At 35.6% G+C, this 23,748-nt stretch overlaps 1 protein-coding gene across 4 annotated transcripts in view; it reads right to left on the bottom strand.

Annotated features, from left to right (window-relative positions):
* Nucleotides 1-1,182: 1,182 nt before the first annotated feature.
* ZNF326 (zinc finger protein 326) overlaps nt 1,183-23,748 on the bottom strand; it is a 59,636-nt gene continuing 37,070 nt past the window's right edge. For all 4 annotated transcript variants that reach the window (XM_036998169.2, XM_036998172.2, XM_036998170.2 and 1 more), the window contains 6 exons: nt 23,294-23,405; nt 19,355-19,502; nt 18,071-18,170; nt 15,983-16,113; nt 14,416-14,511; nt 1,183-2,244 (listed from right to left, as the gene is read on the bottom strand). In XM_036998169.2, the coding sequence (XP_036854064.1) occupies nt 1,960-2,244; nt 14,416-14,511; nt 15,983-16,113; nt 18,071-18,170; nt 19,355-19,502; nt 23,294-23,405 (872 nt within the window). In that variant the 3' untranslated portion in view covers nt 1,183-1,959. The remainder of the gene's footprint in view (nt 2,245-14,415; nt 14,512-15,982; nt 16,114-18,070; nt 18,171-19,354; nt 19,503-23,293; nt 23,406-23,748) is intronic.

Here is a 23,748-nt window from a genome sequence, read left to right as displayed (position 1 = left end):
AGATTAACCTGCCTAAGAAAAAATTAAATTGGCTATCTACAAATTATCCAATAGGAAATACATAAACTTGGCTTTCTGAATTAAGCACAAAATACACTTTACTAATACCTTGCAAATTAAGTTAGTCTGAAGACATTTTTATACGTTTTCCAAAAAAATTACTTAGATGTTCTTACCTCATTCCAAAACATTTACTTACAAGTCAGTACACAGACTCTTGTTATATAGTATTCTCAAAGTTTCACATCTCAATCAAAATATGGAGAATGCTTTTTTAAGAAAAAGTCCTGAGTGCCAGAAGAACCCTCTAATTAGGATCCATTCTTTTACCTTAGCCCTTCCACAAATAATTTATAATACAGGAGAAACAACAGTCCTGATTAAGTCCTATTACCATTAAAATTTGAACTCTTGAGCACAAAGGTTCTGTGAACCCTGTTTAAGCAAACACAGACTCTTAAATAGGACCTAGCCAAATTTCTCCAGTCGTAACTAACCATCTCTTACTTGGCTCCAAATCCCTACAAGTGGGGTATGACAAATACCCAACAAATGTCAGTTGGATCTTCCCAGCTTAAAGATAAACAAATCTAGCCCAGAACAATTAACCCATATTGTCCAAAACATACTTTATATGTATTTTAAAGCTTGCAAAAAAATTATCTGTGAAATTCTACATTTACATATCCATCCACTTAGTGCCTTAAAATTATCTAATTTAACCACATATTCCTTCATTCAATGACTCAAAATTTCGAGAAGCTAACTCCACTGAAAGAATTCCTCCCCTCTCAAAAGAGACCAGAGTAAAGATTCAAAGAAACGAGTACTGCTTTTAAGTGACATAGCTGGTCCTTTGAAAATATATCATCTATCAGTCTCATCTTCTCTTTTTGAGTATATAAGCATATGAGCTTATATAAAAAGTTTAAAAAGCAGAGAAATATTCAAGAGAATTTTTTTTAATTATACTTTTCTTCTTGGTTCTTCAGCCAAAAATTGACATGACAAAAGAACTAGCACAATTATGAAAAATTATTTGCATTCAAGTGTATTTTCAAGATTCCAAAATCTGACACAGGCACAGAGAAAAGGAATGAATTAAACAAAATAAACAGTCAGTTATAAACTGACCTTTATTTGAAATACGTTAAAAAAATATTTAGTCACACTTTTAAAAAATATGACTGAAGTAAATTTTTCCTTTAATTCAAGTCTTCTCAATCATCTTTAAATATCTGTGAGCAGAACTTATACATTAAGGCAAACCCTCATTTAAAATACTCATTAAATCCTGATTTAAATATTCATTAATGAACTCTTTAATTTAAAATTGCTAATCCAGGGAGAGAAATTTTGTAAAAAACCTTTTATTGCTACAAAGGGAAACGTGGTCACAAAAAGCTTTTAAGCGTATCTTAACGCAAATTACTATTCAATGTCCAATGCAGTAAAAAAATACACAGAGCACAAAATACTTGCCCAATTTATCTATTCTAGGGTAAGTATTCAAAACTTAATGCACACTTGAATATATACTCCCAACAGCAGCATTTAAGTTCAAATGATTAGATATATACTAACAATACACATCTGTTATCCTTAACACCAATAAAGTAATAAAAATTAAGCTTAAAAATTATACAAACAATTTATCGAATCTAAGTTTGGTAGCTATAAAAACTAAACTAAAATAGTCTTACCTTCATTTTATTAAACAACTGCCAAACATTTAGAAATAATATAAAACAAATTTAACGTGTGGAATGCATGCAACATGGGTGTTAACTCTCATATTTTAAACTATTAAAATTCTTACCCTTTTCCACATTAGGACAGAAATGTAAAGCTTCTTTTAAATCTAATACCTTATATTTAATTTTCTTCGGGTTGGTCAACAGGGAAGCCAACAGGGTCTCCCTTGACTTCTCCTTCCCCCACTGCCTCTCCTTCCTTCACTCACTCTCCTTCCCCTACTGCCTCTCTTTCCCCTACTGTGTCCCCCTCCCCCACTCCCTCCAGGTTCCCCCCTTCCTCTATGTCTCCCACTCCCTCTACTCCTCCACCTTCTCCTACTTCCTCGACTTCCTCCACTTCTTCTACTTCTTCTACCTCCCCCACTTCCTCCTCTTCTTCCTCTTCTTCCTCCTCATCTTCAATAGGCTCATCAATCTTTTCTTCCTCCTCATCTCCTTCTATTTGCTGATCTTGAGCATGATCTTGAATTTCAAAAGGATTCTCACCCTAAAAACACAAGGAACGATTATTTTTTAAATCAGCACATTCATTTTTAATGAAATTTTCATTTACTATATCATTCAAAATAAATACTATTTGTAGATTTTTATTTTAATTTATAACAACCATTAAATATTTGACTACCTATTTCATACCAATGTGGGTCTATAAATTATTAAAGTTACGACTATATACTCCATAAACTATAATTCTTAAAGGCTGTATTTTCTTAATTGAATTTCTAACTTTACATATGTATATATGACAAAGCCAACTAAGTAGGTTCTGGTAGAAACAAAGCATATGAAGCAAAGATATATTTTCCAGCTTAATTACACTGGTACTCAATGTACTACTGTTGCAGGATTCAAAACCTTTAAAAACCTCAAATGAAAATCAAATACTTTTTTGAACTCAAATGAAAATCAGGTACCTATTAGTTATCATGCCTACTTTTAAAAGTAGACAAATCTTTAATGCACTCCACATTCACAGATGCAATTTTCTTTTAATATTTTTTGTAAATATTTGAATTATGTATCTGCATTAAGCCTCATAAACTGGATCATATTAGAAGGCTACATTAACATAGTAAGAAATGAAAAGGTAATGAAGGCTGTTGAGCAGTAAAGTATAAAACTAGTGCTATATTTCAAGACATACCAGGTAGGAATGTGCAGGATGAAATGAAGTAGCAAAAGAAATTCTAGTGAGGGGGCTACTCTAAAAGCCTGGGAAAGTAAAAGATGTAGTGACACCACTAACAGAGTAGATAAATTAGGATGGGGAAGGGAAAGAAGCAGGTGTATGCTACATATAATTAGAAAATTTAAGATGTCTAAATTTAGTCTAATAAGCAGCTACGAATTTGCAACTCAAAGAGGAGAGTCCAAAGTAAGACACAGATTTGCAAACTGCCTGCACAGAGTTAATACTGGAGCCAGGGTCTTAAATGGGATAGTCTGGGGTGGGGCTGGCAAGTACATAGGAAAAAAGGCTGAGAACAAAACCCATTGAAAACGCCTATACATGGAGACAGAAGTTGGAAAAGGAATACTCAAGGCAGTTAGAAATCCAGAATGGCAAAATATTATCTGGCAAAACAAAGTTTTAAGAGTAAGTAACAGATCAATAATGTCAAATGATGCAAACAGTAACAGAAAATAACTGAAAAAGGTCACTAAATTGATAATTATTAAAGCTGAGTGATGGTACTTGAGGGATTTATTATATGATAACCTTACTTTCATATGTTTAAAATCACAAACAATAAAACATCGAAATTTCTTATGTGAAAACTAAGTCACTGATAATCTTAAAAGAAAGAGCAGTTTCGAAAGTGTGATGTAAATGTAGCTAGACTGCAACGAGTGCCCCAGAATGACTCTTCACAATTTCCTTTGCTCAAAGAAAAAGGCTCAGATCCCACATTTAGTCAATAGTAGAGCTCTTGCTAAAAACAATTCCTGACTCAATCTCAGACCTCCTGAATCAAAATATCCAGGGAAGAAGTTTAGTATCCAAAAAATTTAAGACATTTCAGGAGATATTTATCAGAAAAGTTTGGGAAACCCTAATTCAGAAGGTCTTACAAAGGGCCTAGGCAGCTTTTATTGATTTTAGCCTCATAGGAGATTCTAATTACGTATCTCCAATTGAGAACTACTAGGTTAAAGAAGGAATAATACAGAGGAAGTAAAGAACACAAAGCAGGACAAGGGGAGAGAGAACAAAATGGGAAAAGGCCAAAGTCTGAGATAGATTAAGTCATTTTTAATTCAGGGAACTCATAAGCATGACTGTTTCGAAAACAGTAAAATAATAAACAGGAAAAAAGATCAGATGCCAGTAAGGAGAGAGAGAACTGGTTAAACAAGAATACCCATGAGGGGCAAAAAAAGTCACTTTCCTTAACAGGTAACAATTAAGGTGAGGGAAAAACACAGAAATCTAAGACAGAAAGAAGAAAACTTCTGCAGCTGGGTTCACATGTAATGGTCTCAATCTCCCTAAAGGAAAAGAAGAGGTAAAAATATGGGAAGATGAAAGGAGTAAGGATAAAGTATGGTAAAGAGCAAGGAAGGTTTGAAACAGTCACTGTGGGAAGCACAGTGCAATGATTGTTAATAAGTTAACTTACACAAACTGCAGGGATAATCTGGCTAACATAGCACTGGCACAATTCCATGGTATGTTAAGCAGGACAGTTAATAAAGCATAGGTGGCATAGCACTGGCAACTGGGAAATGTTGGAAGAATACGGAATTTTAGATTAATCATGTTACCACTGTTCTCAGGGTCAACCATGAGTGTCCAGGCGAGGGAGTGAAAGTAGGTAAGATGATACAGCTGGAGAATTGGAAGAATCTTGATGGGACGAAGAAAAGACCAGGTATTTTGTCAGACTAAGAGAACATGAAGGTAAGTTTTAGGCCACGAGCAAAAAAGCTGTGAGCAAAGGATGCTCTGGGAAGTAGCAGCAAGGAGCAGAGCAAACAGGAAAGCTGGCAAAAGCCTGTCACTGATTATGTGACACCAGTGCTCCCTGAATTTTAACATGTATGTGAATCAACTGTGGTATTGTTAAAATGAAGGTTTTTATTCAATAAACCTAGACATGAACTGAAACTCTGCATTTCTAATGAACTCCCAAGCAATGCGAATACAGCTGGTGCACAGAAAAATTCAGAGTAACTTTTTAGACAAGTTCTTCTCAGTTCAGTTACTTTCCCCACAATACGCACATGAGCAAGACACCCCACCAGTGATGTCTGCCATTCCATGAAGTGGCCCCAAATTGCAGCCTGGAAACCCTACTTAGAAATTCTAATTTGTACTTTTCTCTCATTAAAATACTTTCATACATCAATAAAACCATTAGCTTCTTGAACATCTGTAACATAGTAAGGATAAAAACCTAGTTTTTCGAGTGGAGCCAAGATGGTGGCATGAGTAGAGCAGCGGAAATCTCCTCCCAAAACCACATATACTTATGAAAATATAACAAAGACAACTCTTCCTACAAGACAGACCAGAAGACACAGGACAACATCCAGACCACATACACACCTGCGAGAACCGAGTGCATCATGAAGGGGGTAAGATACAAGCCCCAGCCCAGCAGGACCTGAGCGCCCCACACCCCAGCTCCAGGTGGGAAGAGAAGAGTTGGAGCAGGGAGGGAGAGGGAGCCCAGGACTGCTAAACACCCAGCCCCAGCCATCCGCACCAGAGCGCAGACACAGTGTGTGTGTGGGAACCTGGATGGAAACAGGACAGTAAGATCTGTGAGCAGGTCCCTGAGGCCGGCAACCTGGGGACAAGAAAAGCGAGTGCTTTTTGGAAGTCTTAAAGGGACAGGGACCCCCACAGCCGGATGGAAGCGTCCTGGGACACTTAGTCCAGCAGCAGGAAATCTGGGGAACTGTGGGCGCTCTAACCCCCTCGGCAGCAGGGAGCACAGAGGCCCCTCACAGAGATAGCCTCCCGGCCGCTCCCCCTCCAATGCAGCTCAAACATACTGGAGCAGCAGCCCGAGGTAGGTCATGCGCACAGCAACAGCAGAGATAAACTCCATAGCAGCCGGGCAGGAATCAGAAGCGCTGTCTGTGCGCAGCTGCCCAGCACAGGCCACTAGAGGTCGCTGTTCTCCCAGGAGAGGAAGGCCACAAACCAACAACTGGAAAGTTCTTCCAGCTGTCACTCGTGCCAGTTCTGCAAACTGTATCGCCATGAAAAGGCAAAATTTCAGGCAGACCAAGATAACAGAGTCAACACCTGAGAAGGAGACAGACCTAACCAGTCTTCCTGAAAAAGAATTCAAAATAAAAATCATAAACATGCTGATGGAGATGCACAGAAATATACAAGAGCTAAGGGATGAGGTCCGGAGGGAGATTACAGATGCCCAGAGGAAGATTACACATGTCCAGAGGGAGATTACAGAAGTGAAACAGACTCTGGAAGGATTTATAAGCAGAATGGATGAGATGCAAGAGGCCATGGATGGAATAGAAACCAGAGAACAGGAATGCATAGAAGTTGACACAGAGAGAGATAAAAGGATCTCCAGGAATGAAACAATATTAAGACAACTGTGTGACCAATCCAAAAGGAAAAATATCCGTATTATAGGGGTACCAGAAGAAGAGAGAGAAAAAGGGATAGAAACTGTCTTTGAAGAAATAATTGCTGAAACTTCCCAAACTGGGGGAGGAAATAATCGAACAGACCACGGAAATACACAGAACTCCCAACAGAAAGGACCCAAGGAGGACAACACCAAGACACATACTAATTAAAATGGCAAAGATCAAGGACAAGGAAAGAGTTTTAAAGGCAGCTAGAGAGGAAAAGGTCACCTATAAAGGAAAACCCATCAGGCTATCATCAGACTTCTCAACAGAAACCCTACAGGCCAGAAGAGAATGGCATGATATATTTAATGCAATGAAACAGAAAGGCCTTGAACCAAGGATACTGTATCCAGCACTATTATCATTTAAATATGAAGGCGGGATTAAACAATTCCCAGACAAGCAAAAGGTGAGGGAATTTGCTTCCCACAAACCACCTCTACAGGGTATTTTAGAGGGACTACTCCAGACGGGAGCACTCCTAAGACTGAACAGATGTCAACAGAGAAAATAAAATCACAGCAAAGAAAGCAGACCAACCAAATACTAACTAAAGGCAAAAAATAAAATCAACTACCCACTAAAAGCAGTTAAAGGAAACACGAAAGAGCACAGAATAAAACAACCAACATATAAGGAATGGAGGAGGAGGAATAAGAAGGGAGAGAAGAAAAGAATCTCCAGAGACTATATATAACAGCTCAATAAGTGACCTAAGTTAGGCAGTAAGATACTAAAGAGGCTAACCTTGAACCTTTGGTAACCACAAATCTAAAGCCTGCAATGGCAATAAGTACATATCTTTCTATACTCACCATAAATGTAAATGGACTGAATGCACCAATCAAAAGACACAGAGTAATAGAATGGATAAAAAGGCAAGACCCATCTATATGCTGCTTACAAGAAACTCACCTCAAACCCAAAGACATGCACAGACTAAAAGTCAAGGGATGAAAAAACATATTTCAGGCAAACAGAGAGAGAAAGCAGGGGTTGCAGTACTAATATCTAACAAAACAGACTTCAAAACAAAGAAAGTAACAAGAGATAAAGAAGTACATTACATAATGATAAAGGGCTCAGTCCAACAAGAGGATATAATCATTCTAAATATATATGCACCCAACACAGGAGCACCAGCATATGTGAAACAAATACTAACAGAACTAAAGGGGGAAATAGAATGCAATGCATTCATTTTAGGAGACTCCTACACACCACTCACCCCAAAGGATAGATCCACTGGGCAGAAAATAAGTAAGGACACGGAGGCACTGAACAACACACTAGAACAGATGGACCTAACAGACATCTATAGAACTCTACATTCAAAAGCAACAGGATATACATTCTTCTCAAGTGCACATGGAACATTCTCCAGAACAGACCACATACTAGCTCACAAAAAGAGCCTCAGTAAATTAAAATATTGAAATTCTACCAACCAACTTTTCAGACCACAAAGGTATAAAACTACAAATAAATTCTGCAAAGAAAACAAAAAGGCTCACAAACACATGGAGGCTTAACAACATGCTCCTAAATAATCAATGGATCAATGAATAAATTAAAATAGAGATCAAGCAATATATGGAAACAAATGACAATAACAACACAAAGCCCCAACTTCTGTGGAACGCAGCGAAAGCAGTCTTAAGAGGAAAGTATATAGCGATCCAGGCACACTTAAAGAAGAAAGAACAATCCCAAATGAATAGTCTAACATCACAATTATCAAAACTGGAAAAAGAAGAACAAATGAGGCCTAAAGTCAGCAGAAGGAGGGACATAATAAAGATCAGAGAAGAAATAAACAAAATTGAGAAGAATAAAACAATAGAAAAAATCAATGAAACCAAGAGCTGGTTCTTTGAGAAAATAAACAAAATACATAAGCCTCTACCCAAACTTATTAAGAGAAAAAGAGAATCAACACACATCAACGGTATCAGAAATGAGAACGGAAAAACCACGACAGACTCAACAGAAATACAAAGAATTATTAAAGACAACTATGAAAACCTATATGCTAACAAGCTGGAAAAACTTAGAAGAAATGGACAACTTCCTAGAAAAATACAACCTTCCAAGACTGACCAAGGAAGAAACACAAAAGTTAAACAAATCAATTTCAAGCAAAGCAATTGAAATGGTAATCAAAAAACTACCCAAGAACAAAACCCCGAGGCCAGACGGATTTACCTCGGAATTTTATCAGACACACAGAGAAGACATAATACCCATTCTCTTTAAAGTTTTCCACAAAATAGAAGAGGAGGGAATACTCCCAAACTCATTCTATGAAGCCAACAGCACCCTAATACCAAAAGCAGGCAGAGACCCCACCAAAAAAGAAAATTACAGATCAATATCCCTGATGAATGTAGATGTAAAAATACTCAAAAAAATATTAGCAAACAGAATTCAAAAATATATCAAAAGGATCACATACCATGACCAAGTGGGATTCATCCCAGGGATGCAAGGATGGTACATTAGAAAATCCATCAACATCATCCACCACATCAACAAAAAGAAGGACAAAAACCACATGATCATCTCCATAGATGCTGAAAAAGCATTTGACAAAATTCAACATCCATTTATGATAAAAACTCTCAGCAAAATGGGAATAGAGGGCAAGTACCCCAACATAATAAAGGCCATATGTGATAAACCCACAGCCAACATTATACTGAACAGCAAGAAGCTGAAAGCTTTTCCTCTGACATCGGGAACAAGACAGGGATGCTCACTCTCCGCACTGTTACTTCACATAGTACTGGAGGTCCTAGCCACAGCAATCAGACAAAACAAAGAAATACAAGGAATCCAGATTGGTAAAGAAGTTAAACTGTCACTATTTGCAGATGATATGATATTGTACATAAAAAACCCTAAAGTCTCCACTCCAAAACTACTAGAACTGATATCGGAATACAGCAAAGTTGCAGGATACAAAATTAACACACAGAAATCTGTAGCTTTCCTATACACTAACAATGAACCAATAGAAAGAGAAATCAGGAAAACAATTCCATTCACAATTGCATCAAAAAGAATAAAATACCTAGGAATAAACCTAACCAAAGAAGTGAAAGACCTATACCCTGAAAATTACAAGTCACTCTTAAGAGAAATTAAAGGGGACACTAACAAATGGAAACTCATCCCATGCTCAGAGCTAGGAAGAATTAATATCGTCAAAATGGCCATCCTGCCCAAAGCAATATACAGATTTGATGCAATCCCTATCAAATTACCAACAACATTCTTCAACGAACTGGAACAAATAGTTCAAAAATTCATATGGAAACACCAAAGACCCCGAATAGCCAAAGCATTCCTGAGAAAGAAGAATAAAGTGGCAGGGATCTCACTCCCCAACTTCAAGCTCTACTACAAAGCCACAGTAATCAAGACAATTTGGTACTGGCACAAGAACAGAGCCACAGACCAGTGGAACAGATCAGAGACTCCAGACATTAACCCAAACATATATGGTCAATTAATATTTGATAAAGGAGCCATGGACATACAATGGCGAAATGACAGTCTCTTCAACAGATGGTGCTGGCAAAACTGGACAGCTACATGTAGGAAAATGAAACTGGACCATTGTCTAACCCCATATACAAAAGTAAACTCAAAATGGATCAAAGACCTGTATATAAGTCATGAAACCATTAACTCTTGGAAAAAAACATAAGCAAAAACCTCTTAGACATAAACATGAGTGACCTCTTCTTGAACATATCTCCCCGGGCAAGGAAAACAACAGCAAAAATGAACAAGTGGGACTATATTAAGCTGAAAAGCTTCTATACAGCAAAAGACACCAACAATAGAACAACAAGGCACCCTACAATATGGGAGAATATATTTGTAAATGACAGATCCGATAAAGGCTTGACATCCAAAATATATAAAGAGCTCACCCACCTCAACAAAAAACAAATCCAATTAAAAAATGGGCAGAGGAACTGAACAGACAGTTCTCTAAAAAAGAAATACAGATGGCCAACAGACACATGAAAAGATGCTCCACATCGCTAATGATCAGAGAAATGCAAATTAAAACCACAATGAGGTATCACCTCACACCAGTAAGGATGGCTACCATCCAAAAGACAAACAACAACAAATGTTGGCAAGGTTGTGGAGAAAGGGGAACCCTCCTACACTGCTGATAGGAATGTAAATTAGTTCAACCATTGTGGAAAGCAGTATGGAGGCTCCTCAAAATGCTCAAAATAGACTTACCATTTGACCCAGGAATTCTACTCCTAGGAATTTACCCTAAGAAAGCAGCACTCAAGTTTGAAAAAGACCGATGCACCCCTATGTTTATCGCAGCACTATTTACAATAGCCAAGAATTGGAAGCAACCTAAGTGTCCATCAGTAGATGAATGGATAAAGAAGAGGTGGGACATATACACAATGGAATATTATTCAGCCATAAGAAGAAAACAAATCCTACCATTTGCAACAACATGGATGGAGCTAGAGGGTATTGTGCTCAGTGAAAAAAGTCAAGCGGAGAAAGAGAAACACCAAATGATTTCACTCATCTGTGGAGTATAAGAACAAAGGAAAAACTGAAGGAACAAAACAGCAGCAGAATCACAGAACCCACGAATGGACTAACAGGTACCAAAGGGAAAGGGACTGGGGAGGATGGGTGGGTAGGGAGGCATAAGGAGGGGGAGAAGAAAGGGGGTATTATGATTAGCATGCATAATGGGGGGGTGGGAGAAAGAGGAGGGCTGTACAACACAAAGAAGACAAGTAGTGATTGTACAACATTTGCTATGCTAATGGACAGTGACTGTAATGGGGTTTGTGGGGGGGACCTGGTATAGGGGAGAGCCTAGTAAACATAATATTCTTCATGTAATTGTAGATTCATGATATCAAAAAAAAAAAAGAGAGAGAAAGAAAAGGGGGATTACTCCCTGATAGGATAAAACTAACAGCAAATCAAAGATTAATGCATGCTTTACATATCTTTAATTTTGATTATTTAAAGGGTGTCAGATGATCAGCTATGGAAGTACATTTTTCTGATAATATTCCTTTCTCTTTAAAAAAAGAGAAAAAAGCAGTTCCTGTGTGGTGATCTCCCATAAGTTCTTCCAAATGGTAGAAAGGTCATATCAACGTGTGGGCAAAGTGTTTGTTTGTGTTTATACAGAGGATCAAAGCCTAATTTGGCTACCCAGAAAACGAATTAAGATATGATATGAAGAAGAACTTCCTACATCAACATACTCTGCAAGTGTCATTCCAGAAGATGATCATCAAAAAACTTCAACAAAGATCCTGGCGCTGCTGCAGTTGTAGCTGCAGTCATCCCACCAGTTCCTGGACTTGCCATTGAAATGAAGAAGGAGATATCTAAGCTGGCCTGTGCATACAGTAAAACAACAAATCTGACTGGATCTATACTGTTGGAACTCAACCAAGAATTAAGAGAAGTGCAAGTTGCAGCGCTCCAAAATCTTGAGACTACAGACTATCTACTGTTAAAAGAACCTATGGGATGTGAACAGTCCCCAGGAATGGGTTGTTTTAATTTGTCTGATTTCTCTCAGACTGTTCAAGTTCAGTTAGACAATATCTACCATATCATAGATAAGTTTTCACAAATGCCTAAAGTGCCTAACTGGTTTTCTTGGTTTCACTGGAGATGGCTGGTAATTGTAGGTCTGCTTTTTTTATGTAGCTGTATACCTATTATGTTAATGTGTGTACGCAATTTAATTAGTAGTTTAAAACCTATACATGCTTAAGTTACTCTACAAGAAGATATGTCAAAGAAATAATCAATCTTCCCATGTTTTCTTCCATCTGCTACTTCTATAGCTTTTCTTCTTCCTTCCTAATTACAACCCTTTAGTAGAATTCGTGCCTCATTTCAAAATTACCGAGTATCATAATTCTTCCAAGTGGTAAAGATACCTCAAGACAAATGCTGGGCATAGAAGCCACAGGGCATAAATATGCAAAGAAGTAAAATGCTAACCTTTTCAAACAATAAGGCTTCTCTCTCACTTACCAACTTTACATTTCCCTGTATGGCCCCGGAAGATGACTGGTTAGCCAGAGACGGGTAAGATTCCTCAAGGGAGGAACAACCTAAGACAGGCACAGTCGCAGGGGGGCCATCAGGTGAGAAACTGGGGATCAACAGAGGTGAGGCTTAGAACCTCACCCCCTCTGTTTTGAGAGAAATCTTCTGCATCCATGGATGTTTCATTGCCCTTGTCTAGCTTGGATTAATACTTAGTCTATAGGCACACACCTGATCATCTACATTTGCTCTCTTACAGCACTAAATTATGTTTTCTACCTTTATCTTGCATCTACTTGCCACTTCAGCATTTTATTAAAAATAATAATAATAATTAATAAGGGAGAAATGTGGGATTCACATATAAATCAAGTATAAAAATCAAACGAATAATCATATTTGACCTGATTGTTTATAGTTCATGATGCGTGATCAAACCAAAAGTTTCTGTGATATGACTGCCCTGGCACTCTTCACCATGTAAGAACTTATTCACTATGTAAGAACTTGTTCACCATGTAAGAACTTGTTCATTATGCTTCAGAAGATTGGAGACTGTTGAGAATTAGGCTTGGGGTTGATTAATGATTGTGCATTGAGTCCCCTATACAGAATTTTATTGTTCTTAACAACCATTTGATCAATAAATATGAGAGATGCCTTCTCAAAAAAAAAAAAATATTATAGAAGTATTATAAACGTAAAAAAAATAACCTAGTTTTTCCAAATTTAGCTGATGCTCTCATCTTTCTGATGTCCTATCTCCCATAAAATTAATTTTCAATTAGGGTTGCATTCGATTTTAAAAAATTGTGTCAAGAATATAGTCAATAGTGACAAGTACAGCAAATCAGAAAATAGGCCCCTCAGCAACAAGGAACAAAGAAATGAGATTTATTCAGCTTGGAAGTCAGTTGATTGTGGAATGAGTTAATGACCATTAAGTATGTATTAGTCTTCATCACAGGGTACCTGTTAATCAAAACAGCCAAAATGAACAAAACTTCTCTAATCTATAATATAAATATTTGTTACTAATGTAAATAACAGACTTTTGTAAATCTTCAACATAACAGCTCTTTTCAATCTAGGATGACTTTAATGAAGGATTATTTTATAAAGACTCAAAAACTTACTTCTTAAAACTTCTATTAATTTCCTACGTTGTTGTTTGTACATGAAGTGTTCTTAATACACAAAAAAGAATTTTATGTAAAGATGTACTACCCCAATAACATGGCAAAAGTTATGAGAAAGAAACGTGAGCCAGGTATACCTAAATTGTCCACATCTGAGTTTCCTGATAGTAGGAGCAATCCTCCTTGCTCCTGGCTTCCTAATTCCATGAGGGAGCTTTTTCTGAAGCACATGTCTGATCTCCCGCCTTCCATCTAACTTTTATCCAAGGAAGAAGAATGACTTATGCAATTAGTATGCTTGGATGAAAATGGGCATTCACAACTCAATCCCTTTGGGATCTCCTCTTCAGGGTTTTTCTAGCAACAGGAAGAATACATTCCAGTCTGTTCTATGCCGTGTGGAAAACCAAAGGAAACCTGCTGCTGTCCAGCTGAACCAGTAACACGTTGGCGGGGTGGGGGTGTGTGTAAGTCTACCTTAATGTAGGAGTGAAATATTAAGGTCCACAGTAATTACACACCTAAAACATATCTTCCAAGTCATCCTTTTCTTAAAAATCAAGAAGCTAACATTTTGATCTCCTATCAGACTCCTGTGTATCTCTCAAATCATACTGAGCTAGAAAGCAGATGAGAGGAATGGTTTATTGCTCCCTCTGACCACCAATCCCAACAATTAGGAAAAACGATGTTTACCTATATGCAAGATATTAAGTAGAATTCTTCCTGATGGTGTACTATCCTTAAATATCACAATTACTATGTCACCATTTAATTATAAAAATATTACAATGTAGCCTAAAAAGTTTGCCCAAAAATCTTACCTTAACAAAACGTTCGTATCGCGCCTTCACTATTGGGTTATTTAGAATGCTTGTAGCAGTCAAGACACTCTCTCTTTTTATTTGTTCTTTATAAGCCTATGAAAAATAGAATATACAGCTGAGGTATTTGAGAACCATGCAATGAAAATATTTCCCTAATTGAAATGGCATTGTACGCTCACATCCTGATATTTAAATTATTTGCTTTCTGCTATATTAAGCTATAAAGCAACATCCACTGTGAACACAATCTAAATCACCTATGGATTAAAACAACGAAGATGCAGTAAGTTGATTAGCTTCAATTAAAAAACAATCACCAAGGGACTCTCTTATCCCCACTCCTGGCGTGAGCCGGGAGCTCTGTCCTTTCACTGTATCTCTAAATAAAAGCCTGTACCTTGCTCTCCTAAAAAAAAAATAAAATAAGATAAAATAAATAAAAATTAAAATTAAATTTAAAAAAAAAACAATCACCAAATACTGTAAGTCTAGGTCTTCTAGACACTGCTCTCTCCTTTCTACTCTACAACCACGAAACCCAGCCCCAACTACTCCAACTATTCATTTTCATGCTATCAAAATAGAATTGTTCACATTGCCAGAGTAATTAGTCTTCCTCTGCACTGTAGCTGGCATAAGACTGTATCATACAAAACAGGAAAGGTTATAAAATGGAATGTTTAGTTGTCAAAAGGTGTCAAGAGAATATCATAAAAGAGAAAAGACAAAGATTTTTAAAAGATTATGTGTTCGAAGTGGCTAAAAGTCTGAGTTAAATGAGATTCATTCGATTCATTCAACAGAAAATATGAATTTAAGATAGATATGCCATATTTAACACTTAAGTCTTTAATATTTAATTTTTTAATTTGCCTTTCAAACAATTTCTCACAATATAAACATTTTTTATTTGAAGTAAATTTGACTTAAAAAAACCAATCAATACAGAAGCAGAAAAACATAAATCAAAAAGAAAAATTTTCCTAGAATTTTTTAGTAAATTCTACTCAAAAATATAATAGATAGTCACTGGTAATGCTAGTTTTTAATTTACTTTTCCCAAACATCAGAAAATGTTATAATCAAATTTTTCCTTTCTTTTTTTGTTCTCACACTCACACACACACACTCCTAAACATATTCTGTACCAACCTAAAAAAAATGTGAACAATAAAAAGAACAGTTTAACAACAGCTATGATTTCCTGAATGCTTACTATGTGCCAAGCACTATTTTAAATGCCTTTTATACTTAATTAACCTAATCCTTAAGCAGTCACATAAGAGTAGAATGATTATCCATGCCATTTTAAAGATAAAGAAACTCAGACAAAAGTTAATTTACTTGCTTATATTATGTACTGAACCAGGCTTCAAACCCAGGAATTCTCACTCTAGCCCACAGTCTTAACCACTATGCCACAATGCCTCTCTAGGTATCTTTACAGTTGTTCTCATATGAGATTAACAGGACCATACACAAGTAGACAGCACAACAGCCTTTAAAGGACAATAAGTGACTGATGAACAATTCAATGACTTCACTACAATAGATCAAAACCTACCTGCTTCCCTTTGATATGATCAGGAGATTTTAAGTGCTGCTGAACTGAACTATGTAAAGCAGGAATATACACACCGCAAGCACTACAGTGAACAGTTTCTACTTTCATCATGTGATCATCTGCAGTAACACCTACAGAAGAAATCCATTTACTAGTAAGAAAAGTAATGATTTACATATCTTATTTCTGATAAAACTTCCACTATTTTGTTTCCATGATTATTTATACCCTTTCTTCCAAAAAAAGGATCAGAGTATGTACATTGAGTGTTTCTAACTACATCTCATAAATCTCCATATATAGATTTAAAATACATGGCAACATTAAAATTAAAACATGTAATTACATTGTACTTCCTAATTAGTTATACAATTATGCTCTGAGGCCTGTAAGTTCACCCCAAAAAAATGTAATACAAACGAAAACAAATGTTGATTGTGCAGTAAAATAAGAATTGCCATGATTATGAATGTGGGTGGGCAGGGATGGGGAAAAGATGTTAAAACTGAACTCATAAGGAACAAAATAAATGTTGGATCTTCAAATGGTGACTGAAGTTTACTGCAGGTAAAGGTTTAACTATATGCAAGACATAGATGTCAAAGAAAATGGCACCTTCTGGGAATTGCCAAGTAATCAATATGGCTAGGGCACAGAATATAAAGGGGCAAAAGAGAAAAAGAGCAGGGACTAGACATGGAGAGCTTTGTGTCCCATGCCTTGGAATCTGGACTTCACCCTGAAGGGAATGCGGGAGCCACTGGAAAACCCTGAAGTAATGAAACCAAGTAGAATTAGAGATAAAAAAGACCAAAGGAAACTAATTAGGAAAATATTTCGTTGTCAAGAGAACAAAGATTTGAGCAAATGCAAAATTTAAAGGGGAGGTGTAGAAACAAACTTGATGGATATTTGAAAGACAAACATTATGACACAATGCTACAGAGAGAGAGTAAAGTAAAAATATTTAGGATTAACATCATACTTCTGACTTTGGTGTTGGAGTCACTTTCACAGATAAGAGTAAGAAGCTATTCGTTGAGTTTTTGTTTTATTTTTTTTTAATTGGGTGGGAGATGCTCAAAGAGAGAATATTTATTTTGAGTGTGTTCATTTTGTGAGACTGCTTCAGACAGGTGACAAGGCAGTTGGATGTATATGAGATTAGAGTTCAGGAGATCTGTGCTAGAGATACAGATGTATAAGTAATCAACATATAGATATTAATTTAAGCTCTGTAAGTAAATGAATTCATCAAGAAGGAATATAAAGAGAGGTGATAATGAGATTAATGACAGAATACTGGAAAATACCAATTTCTAAAACCCTGGTAGAGAAAGAAAAGCAGAGTGAAAAATGACAAGGGAATAAAGAGATCAGGACTTGAGATACCATAGAAATCAAGGGAGAAAACAGATTTACTGAAATAGAGTTATCAGTGAAAATTGTTACAGAAGATAGATAGTCAAAAGAACTGAAGTTGGCACTGGCAACCTCCATGAGAGCAGTCTCAGTAGACTAAAGGTGGCAGAAAGTTGTCTCCTGTGGGTGAAGTAATAAATAACAAGTGAGGCGACAGAGAGTAGTGATGACTATGCTTAAGATGTTTGGTTGTTTAAACTGAGAAGCAGATGTTTTTAGGGAAACTAGTGTCTATTTTTTTTCTTTTGTTCCTTTGGAATTTTTTTGTTTTTGTTTGGTTGGGTTTTGTTTTTGTTAAAGATAAGAGCATAGGTTTCAGAGGTGGAATCAAAAGAGAAGGAAAGACTGAAAAACAGAAACATTCACTATTTGAGCAAAAGTCCTCAAAATAAGAAGGGATAAGAGAGACGAGAGAAAAGTGTCTTCTATCTGGAGGAAAAGCTGATTTGTCCTCTAACACTCAAGTGAAAGATATAAGGGTAGGGAGAGCTAAATCTGTAAACGTGAAAACAGGAAGTCAAAGGAGTCCATCCCCTCTAGTGCATTCAGGGTCATCACAGATGACTGTGTGCTCTGTCACTCTAGTGGGCACCATGCACACTGGAGTAGGAGATGGAGTGTGAAACAGACATTTAAATCTCTAAAACAATTTGTTTAAATACTTACCTTCCATGACGTCTTTTTCAATTATTTTGACTACTTCTGTTTGATTATTTGTCTGTTGCTTACGAATAGATGTTTTCTTGAATTTATTCACCATACATTCCTATAAAATACAATAGGAAGAATCTAAACAGTTTTTAGTGAGCATCTACATATGCCACACATAATGCCTGTCCAGTGGAAAATAACAATGTCTCTTGTATAAAAGAACTAACACCTGTTTTCAAGACGTTACAATTAGTTGAAAAACTGTCATAAAATACTAGGAGACTACAAGAAGTATTCAGTTTCAAAATGTATTTTAGGCATATAGACAAGGAGCAAAGACAGCTAAAATACTCAAGAGGCAGAACAGGTGAGTACTTAAGTCCTTCATTACATTACAGTTAGGAAACAGTTAAGGAACAAGGTTACAGAAAAATTTTAACTAAGGTACACAGTTCTGCAAGAATATAGAGTAGTGGATGATCACTGTACTTCTAACCTCCTAACAATTCCATCTCTTTTGCTCAAATTAATTGTATGTACATCCAGCTACTCACTTCCTTACACATCCCCAGTGCCAACTATCCTCCCCTGTCATCTGTGAGTATATTCTATTTCCAAGTATTATTAGTTCACTGAGCACAGCACCTGTGTCTTCAGTGCCTGCATACCACCTTTCGTAAATATTCAAAAAAAATTGTTGAACTTCCCAGATGCAGTTCATTATCTTTTTCTTCAAATGTTTGAAATTTACAAAATGAACATGTGAATGCCATTCTATAAGGGAAAAAGTTTTTCTTTGAATATTACCTTATTTACTTAGAAGGACATGACTAAGCCAAGGACATTAGCTCTGGCTCTAAATTCAGACTGCTGCTAACTGAGAAGAATCACTAAACTGCTCTGAGCATCATCTTTCATAGTAAAAAGAATTTGCTGTGAGGCGCAAATGAAATAATGAGTCAAAGTACCCAGCACAACAGCTAGTTGCTGTGCTTTCAAAGTGTGGCACCTGTACTCTCAAAGGATAATAGCTGATTCTGCATCAATAAATATTTGTGAAAGGAATTCTTTTACTGACATCTCTGCTGGAAACTGAGAGATGTACAAGTCTCTCAAATAACAAATCTAAAATCTACTACAGGGGAATTCAAATCCAGTTCTGGGCTAATTTTAAAGCAACTCTTTTTCTAAGTAAATAGTAAATTTTTAGAAACATAAAATGTGAGACAGGGAACTATGAAAATACAAGAAATTCAAATGTCTGATACAGTGCTTTTCACTTCAAAAACAGCTACTTACATGCAAAAACTCCATAACTACTTTATCAAATTTGGTTTGTTTCTGAATATGATCTAATGTTTCCTGGTGTGAAGAACTTTCCAGATGCAGTTCAATATCTTTTTCTTCAAATGTTCGAAATTTACAAAATGAACATGTGAATGCCATTCTATAAGGGAAAAAAAGTTTTTCTTTAAATATTACCTTATTTACTTAGAAGGAGTTCATAAGACTATAACAATGAAATTAATTTTACAAGGATAAAGGATTTCCTTTCTTCCATTTTATGGTTGATTTAAATTTCACTTACATCAAAGGAAAAAAAAGAATAAATAGATGAAACAGTATTTCTTTAAGTACCTATTTGGACAATAGTCATTAAACCACTTTGTATTTCTGGCCAACCCTGGGACTTCTGAGAATGAAAGATGAAATCAGTGAATCTAATCCTAAACTATCCACTTCAAGCCCAGACCAGTTATAAAGCCAAAGTTAACCCCAAGACATACCAAGTTCCAAAGTTCCACCACTTACACTGTTTGATCCACAAACTTCCAAACCACTAAGATAGTACCAACAACGCCCCATGGAACACCAACAGTAATTCACTCCTTTGGAGGTCTTAGGTGATCAAGTCCTACCCCTGAAAGACTTCAGGATGATTAAAAGGCCTGAACTGGACAAATGCACACATTTAGAAGCTCAGGAGCCACTGCAGAAAATTTCCCCTTTTATTCCTTTTTAATTGTTCCTGTATTATGTATTCTTATTTCCTTTCCCTTGAATTATGACAAGAGTTTCCTGATTGGCTTCTCTGCCTCCAATCTCCATTTTCTAAATAATTCCTTACACTACTATTGTATTTATTTTCCTGGTTAATATGGGATCTGAAGCTTACTACTAGGTTTATTCTAGCCCCCTTGTGTGACCTTGGGCTGTTTTCTTATCTTAATGAGGTAAGAATCCTCATAGAAGTATCATTAAGATTTTTAAAAATAAATATAAAGCCTTAGAAGAGTTCCTGATACATAGTAATTATTCAATTAATACTGTTACTTCCTAAACGAGACTAGAGCACATTACTGCTCAGAAGACTTCACTGGCTCTTTTAAGGCTCAAAAAACAAGGTCAAAACATTTTCAGATGCCATTTAAGAAAGTTCTTAATCTCTCCTTTTTGGCTTTAACCACTAATACCTTCAGCATTATCTAGCACATATTATGTCTCCATTAAATGTTTAAATTAGATTATATCTTTCACCTCACTAGAGTCATTTTCAATCCACACATCTTTCCATTTCCTGAATATCAATGAAAGATTCCTGTTTCTTTGCTTGTACTTCAAGCCATGCCCTCTACCTGGGCTGCCTAACAACTACCACTTCTCAATCAGTCGAAATACCACCTTTGCCCATTTCCCTGATCTGCCTGCATTTCTATTTAGAAGTTATCTCCTGTAAGACCATTTTATACTTCTCTTTGGCACTCTTCACTACATTCTGTGTTTGTCTACACCTCTCACATGTAATAGTTATTTACTGTCAATCTCTTATCCTCATAACTCAAAGTAAAACTGCTCTGGCAAATTTAAATAATTTAAGACTATTTTAAAATTACAACTTAATTGAATTGACAATTTTTTGGTTATATCATCAAGTTTATATTTAGAGTTATGCAGCAAACAGCTAAATGAAAGTTCAGTTTCTCCAAATCACTACATTTATTATATTAACATGGATATGTCATATCCAAATACACAGTTTTTAATGGGGAAACTATTCATAGGACAATTAAATAGAAAAGTTAATCTTAGAATGTGAAATCATCTTTTTGGACTCCTACACATTTGATACAGAGTTCGTTTCAATTTTTTTCTGCACCAAAGTAGCTAAGCCCATTACCTTTGTCAAAAGAACAAAATATAGCACAGTGGGAGAGATACTCACAAGGACCAAAAATAGCTACCTCTTAAAACTTGAATTTCCTTTTATGGGTTAATTTTTAATAAGCTTAATCCTATTGTTTCTCAGGTCCCAACAAGGAATAACAAACCAAAAAGAGCATAGGAAAAGGTCATTAAAGCTAGATGCAAAGATTACACAAGTAAAACATAATAGACTAAAATCAAAGGCTGTCTAAACAAAAACATGGAAATTTAGGTGCAACTGAATTTCTTTTACTATATTTTACATGAATAAAACAATGTATATATTAAAACCAAGTATTAACACAGAGTATCCTATTTAATATGGAAGGAAACTCTTATTTTTAAAATATCTCCATGGGAAGGTTTGCAGATTCTCCTCTTAAAATGTTCTCTTTTGACTAAGACAAAGTTTTAGACATCTAGAAAATTCACTGAAGTGAAATATTTTGTTCTCTTTATTCTACATGAGCAAATGAACTTTTAAAAAAGCAAAACTCCATTTTGAGTAGGGAATACAATGAATTTACTTCTTAAATTTTATATTCTTTGTTTTCTAAGCATAAGCAGAACCTAGGCATATTTCAGAGAACAAAGATGAAAAAAAAATCAATTATTATCCTTTTAAAAAAATTTCCTAGTCTTTTATCTATGTATAATTTCACATCTTACATATATATTTTCCTATTTTGCCTGCATTTTCTCCATGTTATTACAGGCTTTACAATCTTCATTTTTAACAACAGCCTAAGAGCCCATGAAGGGATGTGTTCAGTCTTACAAATACTTAATCACTCTATGCTGCTGATATGTTTCATGGTTGGAGTTATTATAAATAATGTTATGGATGTCTTTTTAGATTAAATTTCTTTTTATATTTTTAGATTACTTTCTTGGGGAATGCGAGTATAAACTGAGTATAAAAAAGTCAAGATTTTTTTAAAACTGCAAAATCACTTCCCATTAGTTATAACCATATTATACTGTCACCAGCAAATTTTAAGTGTTCTTTAACTGTATCTTAGTAAATCATTTTTCTCCTAATGAAATGCCATATTATATGAAGTTTCAGTTTATTTAACTTAACAGTAAGTTTCAACACTTTCTTTAAAATTATTAACTAGCTATTATTGTTCCTTCACCAAATTGTGTTTCAGGAATCTTCCCTTACTTTTAAAATGTTCTGGTTGGGTGATGGTTACCTAACTTAGATATTAATTATTTCTCAGGTTTATGTTTTCCAAGTCTGTTTGCTTTCAAGTTTTAAACTTTTTAAAACAAATCTCATCATTTCCTTTGTAATTTATTCTAATTTTTAAGCCTAAGAAAAAAGTTCTTGCAGTGATTAAAATATTCGATTTCATTTTCCTGTTATTTCCCATTTTTTTAGTTCTTTAACCTATCTGGATTCATCCACATTGGTTCAAGAGGATCTGAATTACTTTTCTGGTTATTCTTGTTAAGCAGTTCCCCTTTCAGTTGCAATATCTTCTATATTATATTTAACATTCTTACATATAATGTATGTTTACACATTAATAATTCTGATACACTGATTACTTTTTCACACCACCACGTATTTCTAACTATTACAACTTACTAATGTTTCAATATCTAGAAAAGTTAATACCTACTCATTTACTCTTTTTCAGAATTTCCTTGAATCAACACTGGGAAGACCTGATATGTTTATGTTTAGTTTTCTTATCCAAGAATATCAGTATATTTCCATATAGTCAAATCTCAAGAAGACTGTGGTTTTCCTTGTTATGACATGTATTTCTTTTTAAGAATACTATACATACCTGGGTACTTTGTATTTTGGGATTATCATTATGAATGGGACTCTTCTTATATTTTCTAAGTGGTGATAACATATAAGTATAAAAGCTCAAGGGCACTCGTATATATCTTTCATCAAACCTTTTCATTTGACTCTCAGGAATTTTTTTATATCCCATCGGATATATTTGTCTTTTGTAAGAAACTCATTTTTAATAAGCCCAATTTTCAGGCTCTGCTAAAATAAGCACAAACCTGTATCCATCTCCGTATTTCTCACTGTTTTTTTCTCTTCTGCGCCTTTGTTTTTCTCGCCGAGCCTCGATACGTCGCTTTTCTTCTTCTTCATTTTTAGGATCAGTTTTTGCTAGAATATTGGACAAAAAAGCCAAAGCTACAATCATTTTCCCCTTTATAGTTCCCAGTTCATAAAGTACAGACATACAAGGTTTATTTGATGATAATAATCTAAATTGAACTTAACAGGAAAATCAGTTTAATATTACCCAGTATTTCTGGAACTCCATTCATTTGAATACCTTCATCATGAAATCTGCCATATTTAATTCTCATCTATGTGGTTATTTGCCTTTTTTAATTTGTTTCTCTTTGTGTTTTAAGGGTCTATGTCTGTAGTAAACTGAAATGTTAACAGAAAGCAGCTGAGCCCCAGCACTCGGCCCACAGGAGTGCAGGCATGTGGTTATTTG

Source organism: Manis javanica, chromosome 4, assembly GCF_040802235.1.
Source record: "Manis javanica isolate MJ-LG chromosome 4, MJ_LKY, whole genome shotgun sequence".
Classification (NCBI taxonomy): Eukaryota; Metazoa; Chordata; class Mammalia; order Pholidota; family Manidae; genus Manis; species Manis javanica.
The sequence above is the reverse complement of the archived record's forward strand: the minus strand, read 5'-3'. Positions and strand labels throughout refer to the sequence as shown.